At 33.3% G+C, this 13,748-nt stretch overlaps 1 protein-coding gene across 4 annotated transcripts in view; it reads left to right on the top strand.

Annotated features, from left to right (window-relative positions):
• The window catches only part of LOC111424142 (cubitus interruptus), a 97,605-nt gene that overhangs the window by 70,188 nt on the left and 13,669 nt on the right, over positions 1–13,748 (top strand). For all 4 annotated transcript variants that reach the window (XM_023057586.2, XM_023057578.2, XM_023057592.2 and 1 more), the window contains exon 2: positions 12,661–12,791. In XM_023057586.2, coding sequence (XP_022913354.1) covers positions 12,661–12,791 — 131 coding nt within the window. The remainder of the gene's footprint in view (positions 1–12,660; positions 12,792–13,748) is intronic.

Genomic DNA, 13,748 nt, shown 5'->3' with positions numbered 1-13,748 from the left:
CCGTCTCAGACTCTCTCCTAAACCCCAGCTTTATTCCAAGGTGCGGTTACGTTGGTTATTCTTCTTCTTCTCTGTATCCGCGGTTAGTACATATGAATTCCTTTGATCATCTCTTAGGGTTTCTTGTCGCTTAAGGTTGTTATTGAATGAGTTTACTTACTTTTATTTCTTCTACCTTACGGAATGTTATTATAAAGACTTTGAAAAAAATTTAAAAAAAATTCTGAACATGAAATCGTTTTATTTTACATGCTGGTAAGCGCACGAGGAGGTAAATACAAATGGTTGTCTTTCTATCACACGCTCATTACGGCACGTAAAAGGTATACCGGTAAACAATGGGCAGTTATCAGCAATTTAGAACCTGTCGCAGCGACGCCGCCGTATCTCTGGAGAATTTTTAACAAGAATCCTAAACCGCACCGACCGCACTTAGCACATAGATGGCATAATTAGGCTTTCTCATTCGGCGTGAGCGTTAGGTGCCACCACAGCCAAATTTGTTTCAAATAATAAAGCAATATATATGCTAATTCAGAGCTGTATTCAAGCCCAAAAAGGACCGCGCTGAATAATTTATAAACAAAAATTATCATTTGTTATTTTATTAAACAAGGGTAAGATACGAATTGCTTTGGTTCTTCATTATCACCTCTTTAACGAAAAAAACGCGATATTCTTCTTAAAAGCTTTAAAGTTTAAAACCAATTAATATATTTCAAACTTAATTAACCCATCAGAAATGCTTTTTGGATAAAGCTAGTTGTTTTATAATCACAGCTAATTAAAAAAATGTAACCAAACACGAACCTGTTTCCTTGTTATTAATAATCGGATTTAAATGAGCTGCATTAGAAAGGTTTCGTCTTGTAGATTACTATATAATGGTAGTGTTGAATCACTTTGGTAACAGCTGTAAATTAGTTCTTAACGTTCTTACTTTTTTGAATGCGTATTAAAACAAGGCTTCATCATTATGCTGCTTTACTAAGCTTTGAAAGAAATTTGACGTTGTTAATGACGTTTCATTTTCTTGGTAGTTAAGTTTGTTAGATTATTATTTCTTAGATTTTAAAGAATTAATCACAAAAATTTCACAATTCAACGAGGCAAAACGTTTATTCCTCTTTGGTAGAAATCTTAGTAATCTTTTTTGTATTTCTAAGCCCAAATCTTAAACAAAAAACAACCAAATAAAGTTATCACGTAGTGTAGGACAAAGACTCAAAACTTTCTTTTATTAATAGATTATTATACATACTTAACAGTATACTAACAATGTATGAATTGAGTTTGAGGTTGTACTGCTGCGAAAGTAAAAGTAGTTCTGATAACACTTGATTCATAATTATGGATTTTAAATCAATGAACTGGTTGAGGAGTATATATTTCTATTTTGAACTGTATTATTTCTAGTATCAATAAAAAAACTGATGCATGCTTAACAATGCTTAAAAAATGATAAATATGATTAAGTAATTATGCCTAAATAAAAGAAATACATTTCCATAAAAGAACATTGTAAATTGCGAATCTACCATTCTGACTCTTGCTTCAAAATTATCAGAAGTATTAACCGTGTTGGTACAGATTCGATATGAATTCACATTTTGAAAAAAGTTAAACCTAAACCAAACTCTTATTTAAAATTTGGTTATAAAAATTCGTAACATCTCGGCATTGATTAACACATTTGATTCATATCTAGGTATGCCGAAGCAATTCCTCACAAAATTGTTTACTTGTTTTATTCATGCATTCTTGACTTAGTTTTAGCACTATACTTTAATTAACAGTTGGATCGATTAAAGTACGCCTAAAACTTCGTCTGTCTCAGCTACATTTACATTTACTCATCTATCTCAATTATCATAATAAATTCAGCCCGTAGATTCTCAGTTTATGTATCATTATGGACGAAGGTTATTACATGCCACATTAGGATTAAGATATAAAAGTCAAATTATACCTTGAAAAAGATTCTTATCTTAATTATTGTAGTAATATTTATTACTTTATTAAAAATGAAGTGATCACCCGAGAAGCTTATAATTTACTGTATAACACTTAAAAAAAAAACACTTCACTTCAAAAACTTGAAACTTGGTAGTACCGAACCTCAAACGTCTTCAAATTCTTAACCGTTATGGAAAAAACATTTTTTTTTTCACATACCAACACCATACAAGGATTTCATGAAAACTTTTCAACAATCAAATCACCGAGAAGCGAATATTCTAGGTAGAAATAAGCTGATTAAACAAAAAATAAAATTTATTTAACAATTAATGATTAATCATAATCTCCCATCATAATCATCCCATTACGATGTAATGTCCGAAACCAGCTAATAGATGCTATCTGCTAATATATGCGTTTTGTCAGCATTCTGCTATTGTCAGCATCTGTTGACTGCTATCATTACTATTTTTACTATTTGGAACTATTTGTTATCTGCTTTGTATCATTATCTACTACTTTCTCCAGTCTGTTATTCTTGTGAGTGCCGTTTCTTTGAGGACAAGGTAAATCATGACGATAAAATTCTGATTTCACATTCAAAACATCTTGAAGCAGGATTCTGATTAATCACTTTGTTTTTAGCTATTATTCAATCAAGTATGTTTATTTATTGTTTGCTATCATACCTTTTTGTGTCATCTATCATTTGGCATTAGATATTATTTTTCATTGAAAAGAAAAATTCAGTCCAGAATGTTTATATCCGATTTTGAAATCTTACCACCTTATTGCAATTATCTGTATTCTGGTTTTATCTGTAATGATGGATTACAATTATCGGGTACTATCATCTGCAAATTGAAATCATGTATTATTTACCATCACCTTCTATTTCCTTCAGACTGCTATCTATCAGCATAATTGAATTAATAAAATGTAGTCCAAAACTCTTCTAATGCTTCATATTTAGAATAGAATTTATGAATTTATCATAATTTACCAAATGATGGCTATTATCCCTCACTATCACTTTATATGACTGAGAAAATTTTGTTTAAAATGCTTTGAGCGCAAATGGTGATGGTGAAAGAACTCTGAAACTATATTCTGAAATGCAATAAAATTATGGCAGGATTCTAGATTGACAGTTTGAAACCCAAATAACTTATTACAGAATTTCAGAGCTTTATCATTCTACTGTTAATAGTCATTCGCATCACCTATGCTATCTATTATTATAGTAGAGTAAAGAAAAATATGAAGCAACGATGTTAAATAGTTTATTGGAACTAGGCTTTTCGGTGCTTATGTCTTATTGTTATGTCTTACCTATATCATCTTTTTATTTGCTATTATCTACTATATATCATCTACTACCATCTTCTACAGGCTATCATCTGTTATTTCTCACATAATCCTTCATAACCCCTAATTCATTAACCCTTCGAGTGTTAATGAAGACAAAATTCACATTTTGAAATCCACAAAATTTGTAATAGAATTCTGTTTTATCATTATGATTTTCTTATTTGAATAGCATATGCAGTTCATCTAGTAAAATTATTTGTCCAGTAATAGTTTCACTACTTCATATTGCAAATAATAAATGGTTTAATGCAAATCTGTAGAACTTTATTTGCGTCATATTGATGTAAATTTCAAGTAATTAGTTATAAATTTATCGCACCTTGTTTGTAATACTAGCACATAAATGCAGGCTACCTTTACTACCATAACTCCTAAGATATAACAATAGTTGATATTTTTACAGCTCCCATATATGCACGTTAAGAATTAAAGTAGGACAAGTCGGTATTTAACTGATATTGCCATAGTAAAGTAAAAGGATTATGGTTCATGTGTAATAATGAATCAATTTATAGTATTCACCCTACGACAACAGTTCTATTTATGGACAAGGAATATCACGAAACGTTACAATGAACCAAGTCCATTTTTAAATATATAAATATAAAGCAAAAAAATTATGACTACATTGTACTCAAAATAAAATAACATTAACTAAAAATAAACATTTTTAAATATTAGATAGTGTTGATTCATTACAGGTGATATTGCATTAAGTAACAAATTTTCTTTTTTTTTGTGTGAACGCGTCTTTTATATTTGCGTCACACTTAACGTGATTTATTGCTTTGTTATTAAGTTGAGATAAAGTGTGCTATAATAGGTAGACTTCGTAAAAATGTTATCGTGGTATGTTAATTATGGTAGATCGTAATTATTATATAAATATCCGACTACCGGAGAGACCGAAGTTGAAGAACCTGATTTGGCTCAAGAATCAACACAACAACGTGGAAGTAAAAGAATCAAAAACGAAAATAATTGGAGGCAAAATATAAATGAAAACGAGAAAAAGAAAAGAGATTCTGTTGTTCTTAACATTACTAATTTATATGATTTAATGTTGATGATGTTGTTAAACAAATACAAGTCGATCTCTTCTTCGCCTTCATTTCTTTTATAAGAAGAACGCATCCTCTGTAATGGTTCACATGCGGGTTAAGAGGAAGAAAGAAGCTTTAGTTCAGCGTATCGAAGGTGGTGATACAGTCCGCTTTGTTGGTAATTGGCAAAGGCAAGGCGGTGGTGGTGTCGTGAATCGTCTGCAATCTGCACCCGCAATCAGTGAATTAAATATTCATGAATGGAGTCGTACACACAAACTTACCACGCTATTAGGGATTCTTTAGGGCCCAGTCGTGAGTAAGGAATCTTCGCCTGTCCAATCAGCAAGACCGAAGAAGACCCAAGAGTGAAAGAAATCAAGTCTGATACATCCCACAAAGAAAAAAGAACTAAATGCCAAATTATCTCAATTATATAAGCCTTGCTTACGATAGCATCATCAACAAAATGTAGATTTTATGTTAAAGCTTACCCGGAGAATATATATTACGTTATTAAAACTGAGAGGCTCGAGTAATACAGCCGTTATCTTCACATTTTTGACGTATTAACTAAATTATGTGTTTCCCATTATTTTTTTATGAATATTAAAAGTATATAGTCAAGATCATTTTTGCATAAATTTTTTGAGTAGTTAGACAATGTTGTTAGAGCGGGTTTAAGTGTGTTGACCGGACTGCTTTCTCCTAAGGCGGTTGACACAGACTTTTTATCGATTTTAGATCACATTCCGTTCGAATGAGTAACAATAGGTTCTCCCATACTGTATTAAACAAAGCAGATTAAAGATTAAGTAGTAAACTTACAGAATACATTTACATTTAAAGCTGAACTTCTTAGTAATAATAATATACTTAGAATAAATACAATAATAGAAAGTTGAAATTAATACTAAATTATTGACATTTCACAGTAAAATTTAATACTTTAGGCTAAGAATTATTACAATTGTTAAGATACTTTCACATCGATTACTTATATAAGTTTTAAATATCATTCAAGTAATAACAAAAATATAAGATTTAAGTAAATTTCTACTTTCAAAATTATAATTACAGTGTTTACTTTACAACAGTGCACCATTCAACGTGACTATTCAATATGATTCGTTTACAATCTCTCTATTAAGCGTCTTTATAAACTTATGCGCGCCGTGAGATCGATCGTAACTCACGACGTTTTGCAATAACAGATCTATGCCTGTCGTAACAAACGCACGTGTTGGATTGATTTAACAATTATAAATCACGCACGGGACTCTATCACCGAAGCTTTTGACAAATGGTTTTAGTTTGCATGTAAGACGTCATTATACAAGCGATCGAAACTTAATTAGAAATATGATAGATTACAAGAGAAACTGACGTTTTAAAACGTTTGTCTTGATACTAATCGAAAATGTCTAAAGTGACAAAAAATTTTTTATGATTATCTTAGTTAATTTATTAGAAACTTTATTTGTTCGTTATGTATAGATATATCCAATGATTAGTTTTATAAAAAAGTTCGATTGATTTCATCATTGATTTTCCATAAATATCTGTCATGTTCTTATAAGGCTTACCGTACTTATAAAACATGGTCAAATGTCGTCATACTGTATTAACACGATACTATGAAATGATGAGCAGTAACTTGTTTGAGAACCAATTAATTTCAAGAAGATTAGACTTCGTTTACTAACTTACCATATAAAACACAATATATTTGGGAGTTTATAAAAATGTTTCCACAACATTACGATTTTTTGCCATAAAACTTAATTCGACATTAACAAACCGCGTGGTGTGCAAGTTTTACCTATATATTTTTCAAGTTGCACATAAATTATTCAAATTTTACATTCAGGTAGAACATTTTCTACATTCTATATTAGTTGCAAAGTTATCAGGACTACTATGTAAAGGTGTCAAAAGTATTCTATAGTTATTAAACCTTGCGATGTTTATAATAATCATCTGTGATAATTTTTTTAGAGGACAAGCAGAAGCACAATTTATAGCTCAATGGGTATTAATTGTCAAATTAGACAAAATAAATTAGATCAATTTTATATCATAGAGTATTCAAATGAAAGTAAAATTTGTTGACCAACACAAATCCACGCTTAAAGCCGCTTTGAAGTGTATTAAGGAGTTATATTTATGTTTATGGAATTCAATTACGATACGTGTACGTTAAGAGGTTAATATTATAGCTTTGGTCCAACAAGCGTTTCTAACTGGTAGCCAATTCGAATTAGACATATTAAATAATGCCACCACATTGCGATAAATTTCATTGCATTATTTTACATTAGTGACTATAATAATGGGTTCCCAACTGGTCACAAACGCTTGTTGGAATAAAGCTTACGTCAACCCAAAACTGATCAACTGATTAATAAATTCAGCACCACTGCTGCAATTAACATCGAATAAACTTAAGCTGGCGAATTCATAACTTCAAGGCGGTGTAATGTCTTGACTTATTCGTCGACGAAATCTTAAATTCTATGCTCTTAGTATAGCCATGGCGTAGACTACCACACTGCGTTGAGCAGATTATGATTAATATAATATTAATTATAAAGCTTCGGCCATAAGAATCATGCTTCGAGGCCAAGACATTGGCCAGATTTGGGTTAATATGCCGTAGCCTTCACTTGCGGCAGAGGTGGTGCAATCAGTTGATGACTTTCGGATTGATATGATATTAAAGAAACAGAAGATGAAGTTATAGATTCGTCGCCTTAAGTCCAAGTCGATTTGACCAGCTTTACGTTGATGATATTAAATGTATGATATTGTACATAATCTCAAAAGTGGCCAACATAATGTGTAGCCTCGACCGTGAGCGACTTCTGCCAAACTTGGAGCAAAGAATTTATAACTACACCTAATTAATAAGCTCATAATAATTCTACTACTCTCATACTACTCTCATACTATTCTTCAATTTTATACAATGCCCAGACAGTAATATCTGGATATTATCTTATCTTTTGCAATATTCAACATTGAAAAACCATTAAACTTTAGAAATAACGTTTCACAATTCGATGATATCAGTTTAACTTCATTTCTGCTTTTGATTTGATTCCCGTCTTATCTAAATGAGATGAAAACTGGAGAAATAGTTAATTAATAGAGTATATGATATGCGTCGGGTCTACCGATTAATGTTATTGATTGCTGCATGCTTTTGCTAGTGTAAAATTGAAAACTATTTATACCAGACATCTCATACATTTGATAGCTTCACTTGTATGGCTTCTTTGGGTTACAAGTTAGGCTTGTGAACTCCATACCAAGCCAATTCAACTCCAAAGCAGTAAAATAAGCTAACTCCACTACAAGTAAGTTCAATTCAAACATACCACCCATTTATTGTAATTCATTTATTGTGTTTAGGTTTTGGAAACCCAATTCAACCAAAAATTAAGCCATCCATCATCAAACTAATTCAAGCTAACCCCATAGCAAATGAAACTAATATCAAAGAAAGCCAACCCAAAACATCTCAACCCAACCCTAAGGCAATCAAAACTAATCCTAAAGCAACCCTATCCTACGACAAAAGAATGTAACTACAAAACAATTCAACCCCAAATCTAGCTAACACAATCATAAAGGTCAATAAATCTGACCCAAAAGCAAATCAATCAAACTCCACAGCAAGTATTTCAAATTCCAAACCAAGCATCTTCAATTTTAAACCAATGCAGCTGTAAACCTGTCCAACTCCACAACAAACAAACACAACCCATTATCATTCAACTCTAACGCAAACCCAACCCAACCTCAATTCCATATATGATTTACCAACCTAGTTGTGTCAAGCACTAAAGACACACAACTGCATATGCCTTGGCCTAAGAATCTGTTTCACCAATGAGCTCATTAATGCTGTGTAAGAAAATTCTTTATATTTGGACCAGCAACTTTAAACAATTCTACATTAAAGATACTTTTTATAATCCCGTTTTTGGATAAACCTGCTTAGCTTATTGTCAGTAAGAAAACATGGAACGTAGGCATAAAATATGGTTTATGAAACTTTATTCTTGGTAGTATGTCCTAAATCGAATCACTTCCGTTGGTATTCTTGGTATCATTTTCATTCAAAAATTAATTTTTTATTTACATTAACAGAATTTTAATAGAGCATATACAGAATGTCTAGATTACTAATACGTTCATCGGGGAATTCCACAATTCCTTATGCGGTTGTTAATATTTATAATGCTTTTATTAATCGCATACTAAACTTAACTTGCTGTATTTAGAATACCATATATCTGATTTGAATCTTTTGCAATGAAACTTATTTTATTAAATATATTATCTGGACTATATTAATAGTTAATTATAAAGATAAGAAAGTTTCGTTTTTTAAATAGCGGTTATTATCGTTTGGTATAAATAATAAAACCGCAAGTAGCGACCTGCACGTAGTCACCAGAGCAAAAGCGAGGCGAAGCTAATTTAAACGCTTTCCTTGTCGCTGTATTGGATTTCATGCCCGTATACAGCCACTAACGTAATGGAACTAAGTAGGGCATGATATTGTTCATTGCCTACGGTATTAATTGAACATTGTTCATGCTCAAATGGAGGAGAGTTACGTTGTTGAAAACATTACTAAGGAAAAAGTAGTAATAAAATAATAGACGTTTATTACATTTATACACACTATGTATAGAAAGTGATTGCTTCATAAATTTTATTATTTTTATTATAATTTGCTTGGTAAACGCAAATAATTCATCTAAAAATAACAATTTATATATTTATATGTATAAGTAAGATTAATTTGTAGGTATAAAAAGGTTCGTAAAGTAAAGAATGTAGTGAATCATCAATCGAGTTGACAATCACATTTTTAACCATACAATCGAACAATTTAGAAATTCAATTTCACACTTATTGCAATTTATTTACACATCACAAACAATGATTCATTACCTTCTGAAAATAGCACTTTACTTCTTACTTTGTTACACTACGATTTTTTTTTAATAAAAATAACCCCTCAATAACCTATTATTATGAGAAAATTGTTCCAATTACGATCCTTAATGACCTTTTAAGTGTATACAGTAACCCGTTGTCACACTATACGTCAATGTTAAAAGATAAAGGAGTGAATCGTTGTAGGGTTTATGTAGTTTTCCGATCGGTAAGTTAGTCGCGATAAAATCTGGAGCATAGCGGCGACCACGACCTCGTCCGTTGAGGTGTCGATGTATTAAATCAAGATCAATTAAAAAGTTACCTTGCAGAGAGGAGTCGTTCCGCACAGCAAGTAATTTGAATTAATTAATATGCGATAGCGTTGATCGCGCGGCCCGTCCGCCCCATGCATATTCAAATGCACGACTGTTCGTCGTCATTTGCATAAAACAAGGCCTATCCCACTAAGGGACTCGCGTGTTCGTCACTTAGAAATCTAACGTTACGACCAACATACTAATTCGTACTTTAAATAAAAAGGAAAATCCGCTTTAACTTCCTTGCATATTCCTAATTATAAGGATGTAACGAAATCATTAATGATTACTATACAGTAAAACTTTGATATAACGGATTTCGTTAGAAAGGACTTCAGATATGTCCTCATAGATAGTATACAATTCGGGGTATTCCCCGAGTTGTCTATACGATGTATAAATCAAAGACGGTAGTTAGAACTAGAACTAACACTAGTATTAGAAGTAACACTAGACTTAGAACTAGAAACTTTCGAGTTTAGCTGTATGTCTCTTAAGACGGCTAAACTCGAATGATTCTAGTTGTAGGTCTAGTGTTAGTTCTAATACTAGTGTTCGTTCTAGTTCTAGTTGTTATTCAACGCTGGATTATTCTATATTTGTTTTTAAACTAAAACTAGAACTAACACTAAACCTAGAACTAGAAACATTCGGGTTTAGCCGTCTTAAGAGACGTGCGGCTAAACCCGAATATTTCGAGTTCTAGGTCTAGTGTTAGTTGTAATACTAATGTTCGTTCTAGTTCTAGTTATTATTCAACGCTGAATTGTTCTATATTTGTTATTGAACTAAAACTAGAACTAACACTAAACATTCGGGTTTAGCCGTCTTAAGAGACGTACGGCTAAACCCGAATGTTTCTAGTTCTAGGTTTAGTATTAGTTCTAATGTTAGTATTAGTTCTAGGTTTAGTTGTTATTCAGCGTTTAATTGTTCTATATTTTTTATTGAACTAAAACTAGAACTAACACTAGACCAAGAACTGGAAACATTCGCGTTTAGCCGTGCGTCTTCAAGCGCGAGGTTGGGTTGGGTTTGTGTTAAAATTGAATGATAATGGGTTGTGTTTGTTTGTTGTGGAGTTGGACAGGTTTACAGCTGCATTGGTTTGAAATTAAAGATGCGTGCTGTAGAGTTTGATTGATTTGCTTTTGGGTGAGATTACTTTATGATTGTGTTAGATAGATTTGAGGTTGTATTCTTTTGTAGTTATATTCTTTTATGGTAGGATAGGGTTGCTTTAGGATTAGTTTGTATTGCCTTAGAGTTGGGTTGAGATGTTTTGGGTTGGCTTTCCTTGGTGTTAAATTCATTTGCTATGGGGTTAGCTTGAATTAATTTGATGATGGATCGCTTGAATCTTGGTTGGATTGGGTTTCCAAAGCAACGTTGAATTACAATAAGTGGGTGGGATAGGTATGCTTGAATTGAACTTACTTAGTAGTTAGCTTATTTTACAGTTGTATTGCTTTGGAGTTGAATTGGCTTGATATGGAATTAAGTTATCCTGTAGTTCACTAGCCTAACTTGTAACCCAAATACAAGCTATACAAGTGGAGCTATCAAATGTATGAAATGTCTGGTGTAAATGGTTTTCGATTTTGCACTAGCAAAAGCAATAAATAACATTAATCGACAAACCCGTCGCTTATCATATACTCTGTTATTTAACTATTTCTCCAGTTTTCATCTAATATCTCATTTAGATAAAATGGGACAAACATTCGGGTTTAGCCGTCTTAAGAGACGTGCGGCTAAACCCGAATGTTTCTAGTTCTGGGTCTAGTGTTAGTTGTAATACTAGTGTTCGTTCTACTTCTAGTTATTATTCAACGCTGGATTGTTCTATATTTGTTATTGATCTAAAACTAGAACTAACACTAAACCTAGAACTAGAAACATTCGGGTTTAGCCGTCTTAAGAGACGTGCGGCTAAACCCGAATGTTTCTAGTTGTAGGTCTAGTGTTAGTTTTAATACGAGTGTTCGTTCTAGTTCCTGTTGTTATTCAACGCTGGCTTGTTCTATATTTGTTATTAAACTAAAACTAGAACTAACACTAAACCTAGAACTAGAAACATTCCTGTTTAGCCGTCTTAAGAGACGTGCAGCTAAACCCGAATGTTTCTAATTCTAGGTCTAGTGTTAGTTCTAATGTTAGTGTTAGTTCTAGTTTTAGTTGTTATTCAGAGCTGAATTGTTCTATATTTTTTAATGAACTAAAACTATTCGTGTTTAGTCGTACGTCTCTTAAGTCGGCCAAACCCGAATGCTAATTTTTAATAAGATATTGGCAGAAAACATTGGAATGAAACTCTTTGAAGTTGTTCCAAATCTTTCATAAAATAAAAATACAGTTACACGTTATTGAACTTGTATACAAACACAACATAAAACTGTAGTGTCAATTATGCGGTTAGTTCGATATAGCTGAAAAATATATAAAATTCTTTTAAAAAAAAGTATTATTGTACAATATAAAACGTTTCGATTGAGAGAAACTATAACCTTCGGGCGTTGCTGTATAGCTCTAATGTTTTGGCTACCACCGTCGGAGGCGAAGGTAATCTCTAGACGGTGTTTGACCATTTAAAATAAATTACCGTCTCGCCGGTTTTACTGCAATAAGCAAAGAGAGTAACGACCAGGCAAGGTACCGGTTATTTATCGTTCCGCTGTTACTGTTGCGGCCGCCGCCGGACCTCGCCAGATGGGGCAAACGCACGAAGGGAACCTCTATACTCCTACAATCGCGGCCCACGACATCCACGGGGCCATCGTAATGCCAACCCCATTACTTATCTCGGCAACTGGGCCGCAACTCCATCGATAATGAACACCGAGGGCAGCGAGCTTGTAAAAATTTGTCAATTAGACTTTGTACGCAATTTGTAATAAGTATGCAATTAGTTATTGAAAAACGTTTCATTTCGAGATAATCGCGTAGAATTAGTTTGAAATGGCACAGTAATGTACGTAATTCGGTTATAAGCGTGTTTTTCTGTTTTGTTGCAGCGTCGGCAGCAGCCCTGGAGGAGGAGGAGGTCTGCAATTACTTGGCAGGGACCTTCATCCTGCCTATCGATTACCTCCACACATGGAGTACCTTTATTCACTACAACACTCCACTGCAAACTCAATTCATGGTAAGTAATTAAGTATAATTACATATTATTAAATGAACAACAATTTAACACCAATTTGGAAAAAAGAAGTTATCATTAAGTTTTCCTTATAAGTAAGTACTATATTGAGATTGTCAACAAGATCCTTTGAAATACCAATTTATTAACAGACAATTGTCGTGTCTCTCCTCGAACTTGTACAGGTTTGGTTTTATCGAACGTTGTATCACACATTAACGACGACGTCTATACATTTCCTACCTACAAACGATAAATCGCCGAAAGTGTCGTAGGTATACCGATAAAGGCCAAAGGAATCGGACCTCGATAAGTCCCTGTGCGAGAAACTAATCCGATCGTAAAATGTTTAACAGTGGATTAGAGTAGATATTAATAAGTGGACGATAAATTGAGGCGTTTTTAACGGGGCACGAAGCGCCCGGTCCCGATAAAGATTTCATTTTATGGCCCGCTCAGTTTGGACCGGTGGTACTACACACCGAGTTGGTACCGGTCTCTCCGGTATCTCTATGGTACCAAGCTGTGCGATGATCGTAGCCACGGACGGTCACGTCATTTTATTAGATATTAAAATATCGGACAGGTAGCCTATAAAAAATGAAGCAACGACATTAACGGCCACCGAGTGAACCGATAAAGGAGATTTTAATACTTCGAAGAGAGCCGTTTCTTGTTCTTGCTCTTCCGCCATGAAAGGCCGACGATGATTGGTCTGTTCTGACTTACGCAAACCACGGGGCGTATTCTAATTAATGGTAAATTAGGCGCGGTTCTAATTTAACTTATTAATCCGCGACCGCTCGTCCGCGCTCGACAAACGACGTTCATTATCACAAATTGGAGCATAAATTAATTGACGATTGCCCCATTCGTGTACGCGTCCATCGGCGTCTCGTTACCAGATACGGCGGCAGTTATGTAGTTAGTTAACCGGCACCGATTTTTAAGCAATCCGTA

Source organism: Onthophagus taurus, chromosome 1, assembly GCF_036711975.1.
Source record: "Onthophagus taurus isolate NC chromosome 1, IU_Otau_3.0, whole genome shotgun sequence".
In the NCBI taxonomy this organism is placed as follows: domain Eukaryota; kingdom Metazoa; phylum Arthropoda; class Insecta; order Coleoptera; family Scarabaeidae; genus Onthophagus; species Onthophagus taurus.
This window is presented reverse-complemented; position numbering and strand designations above follow the sequence as displayed.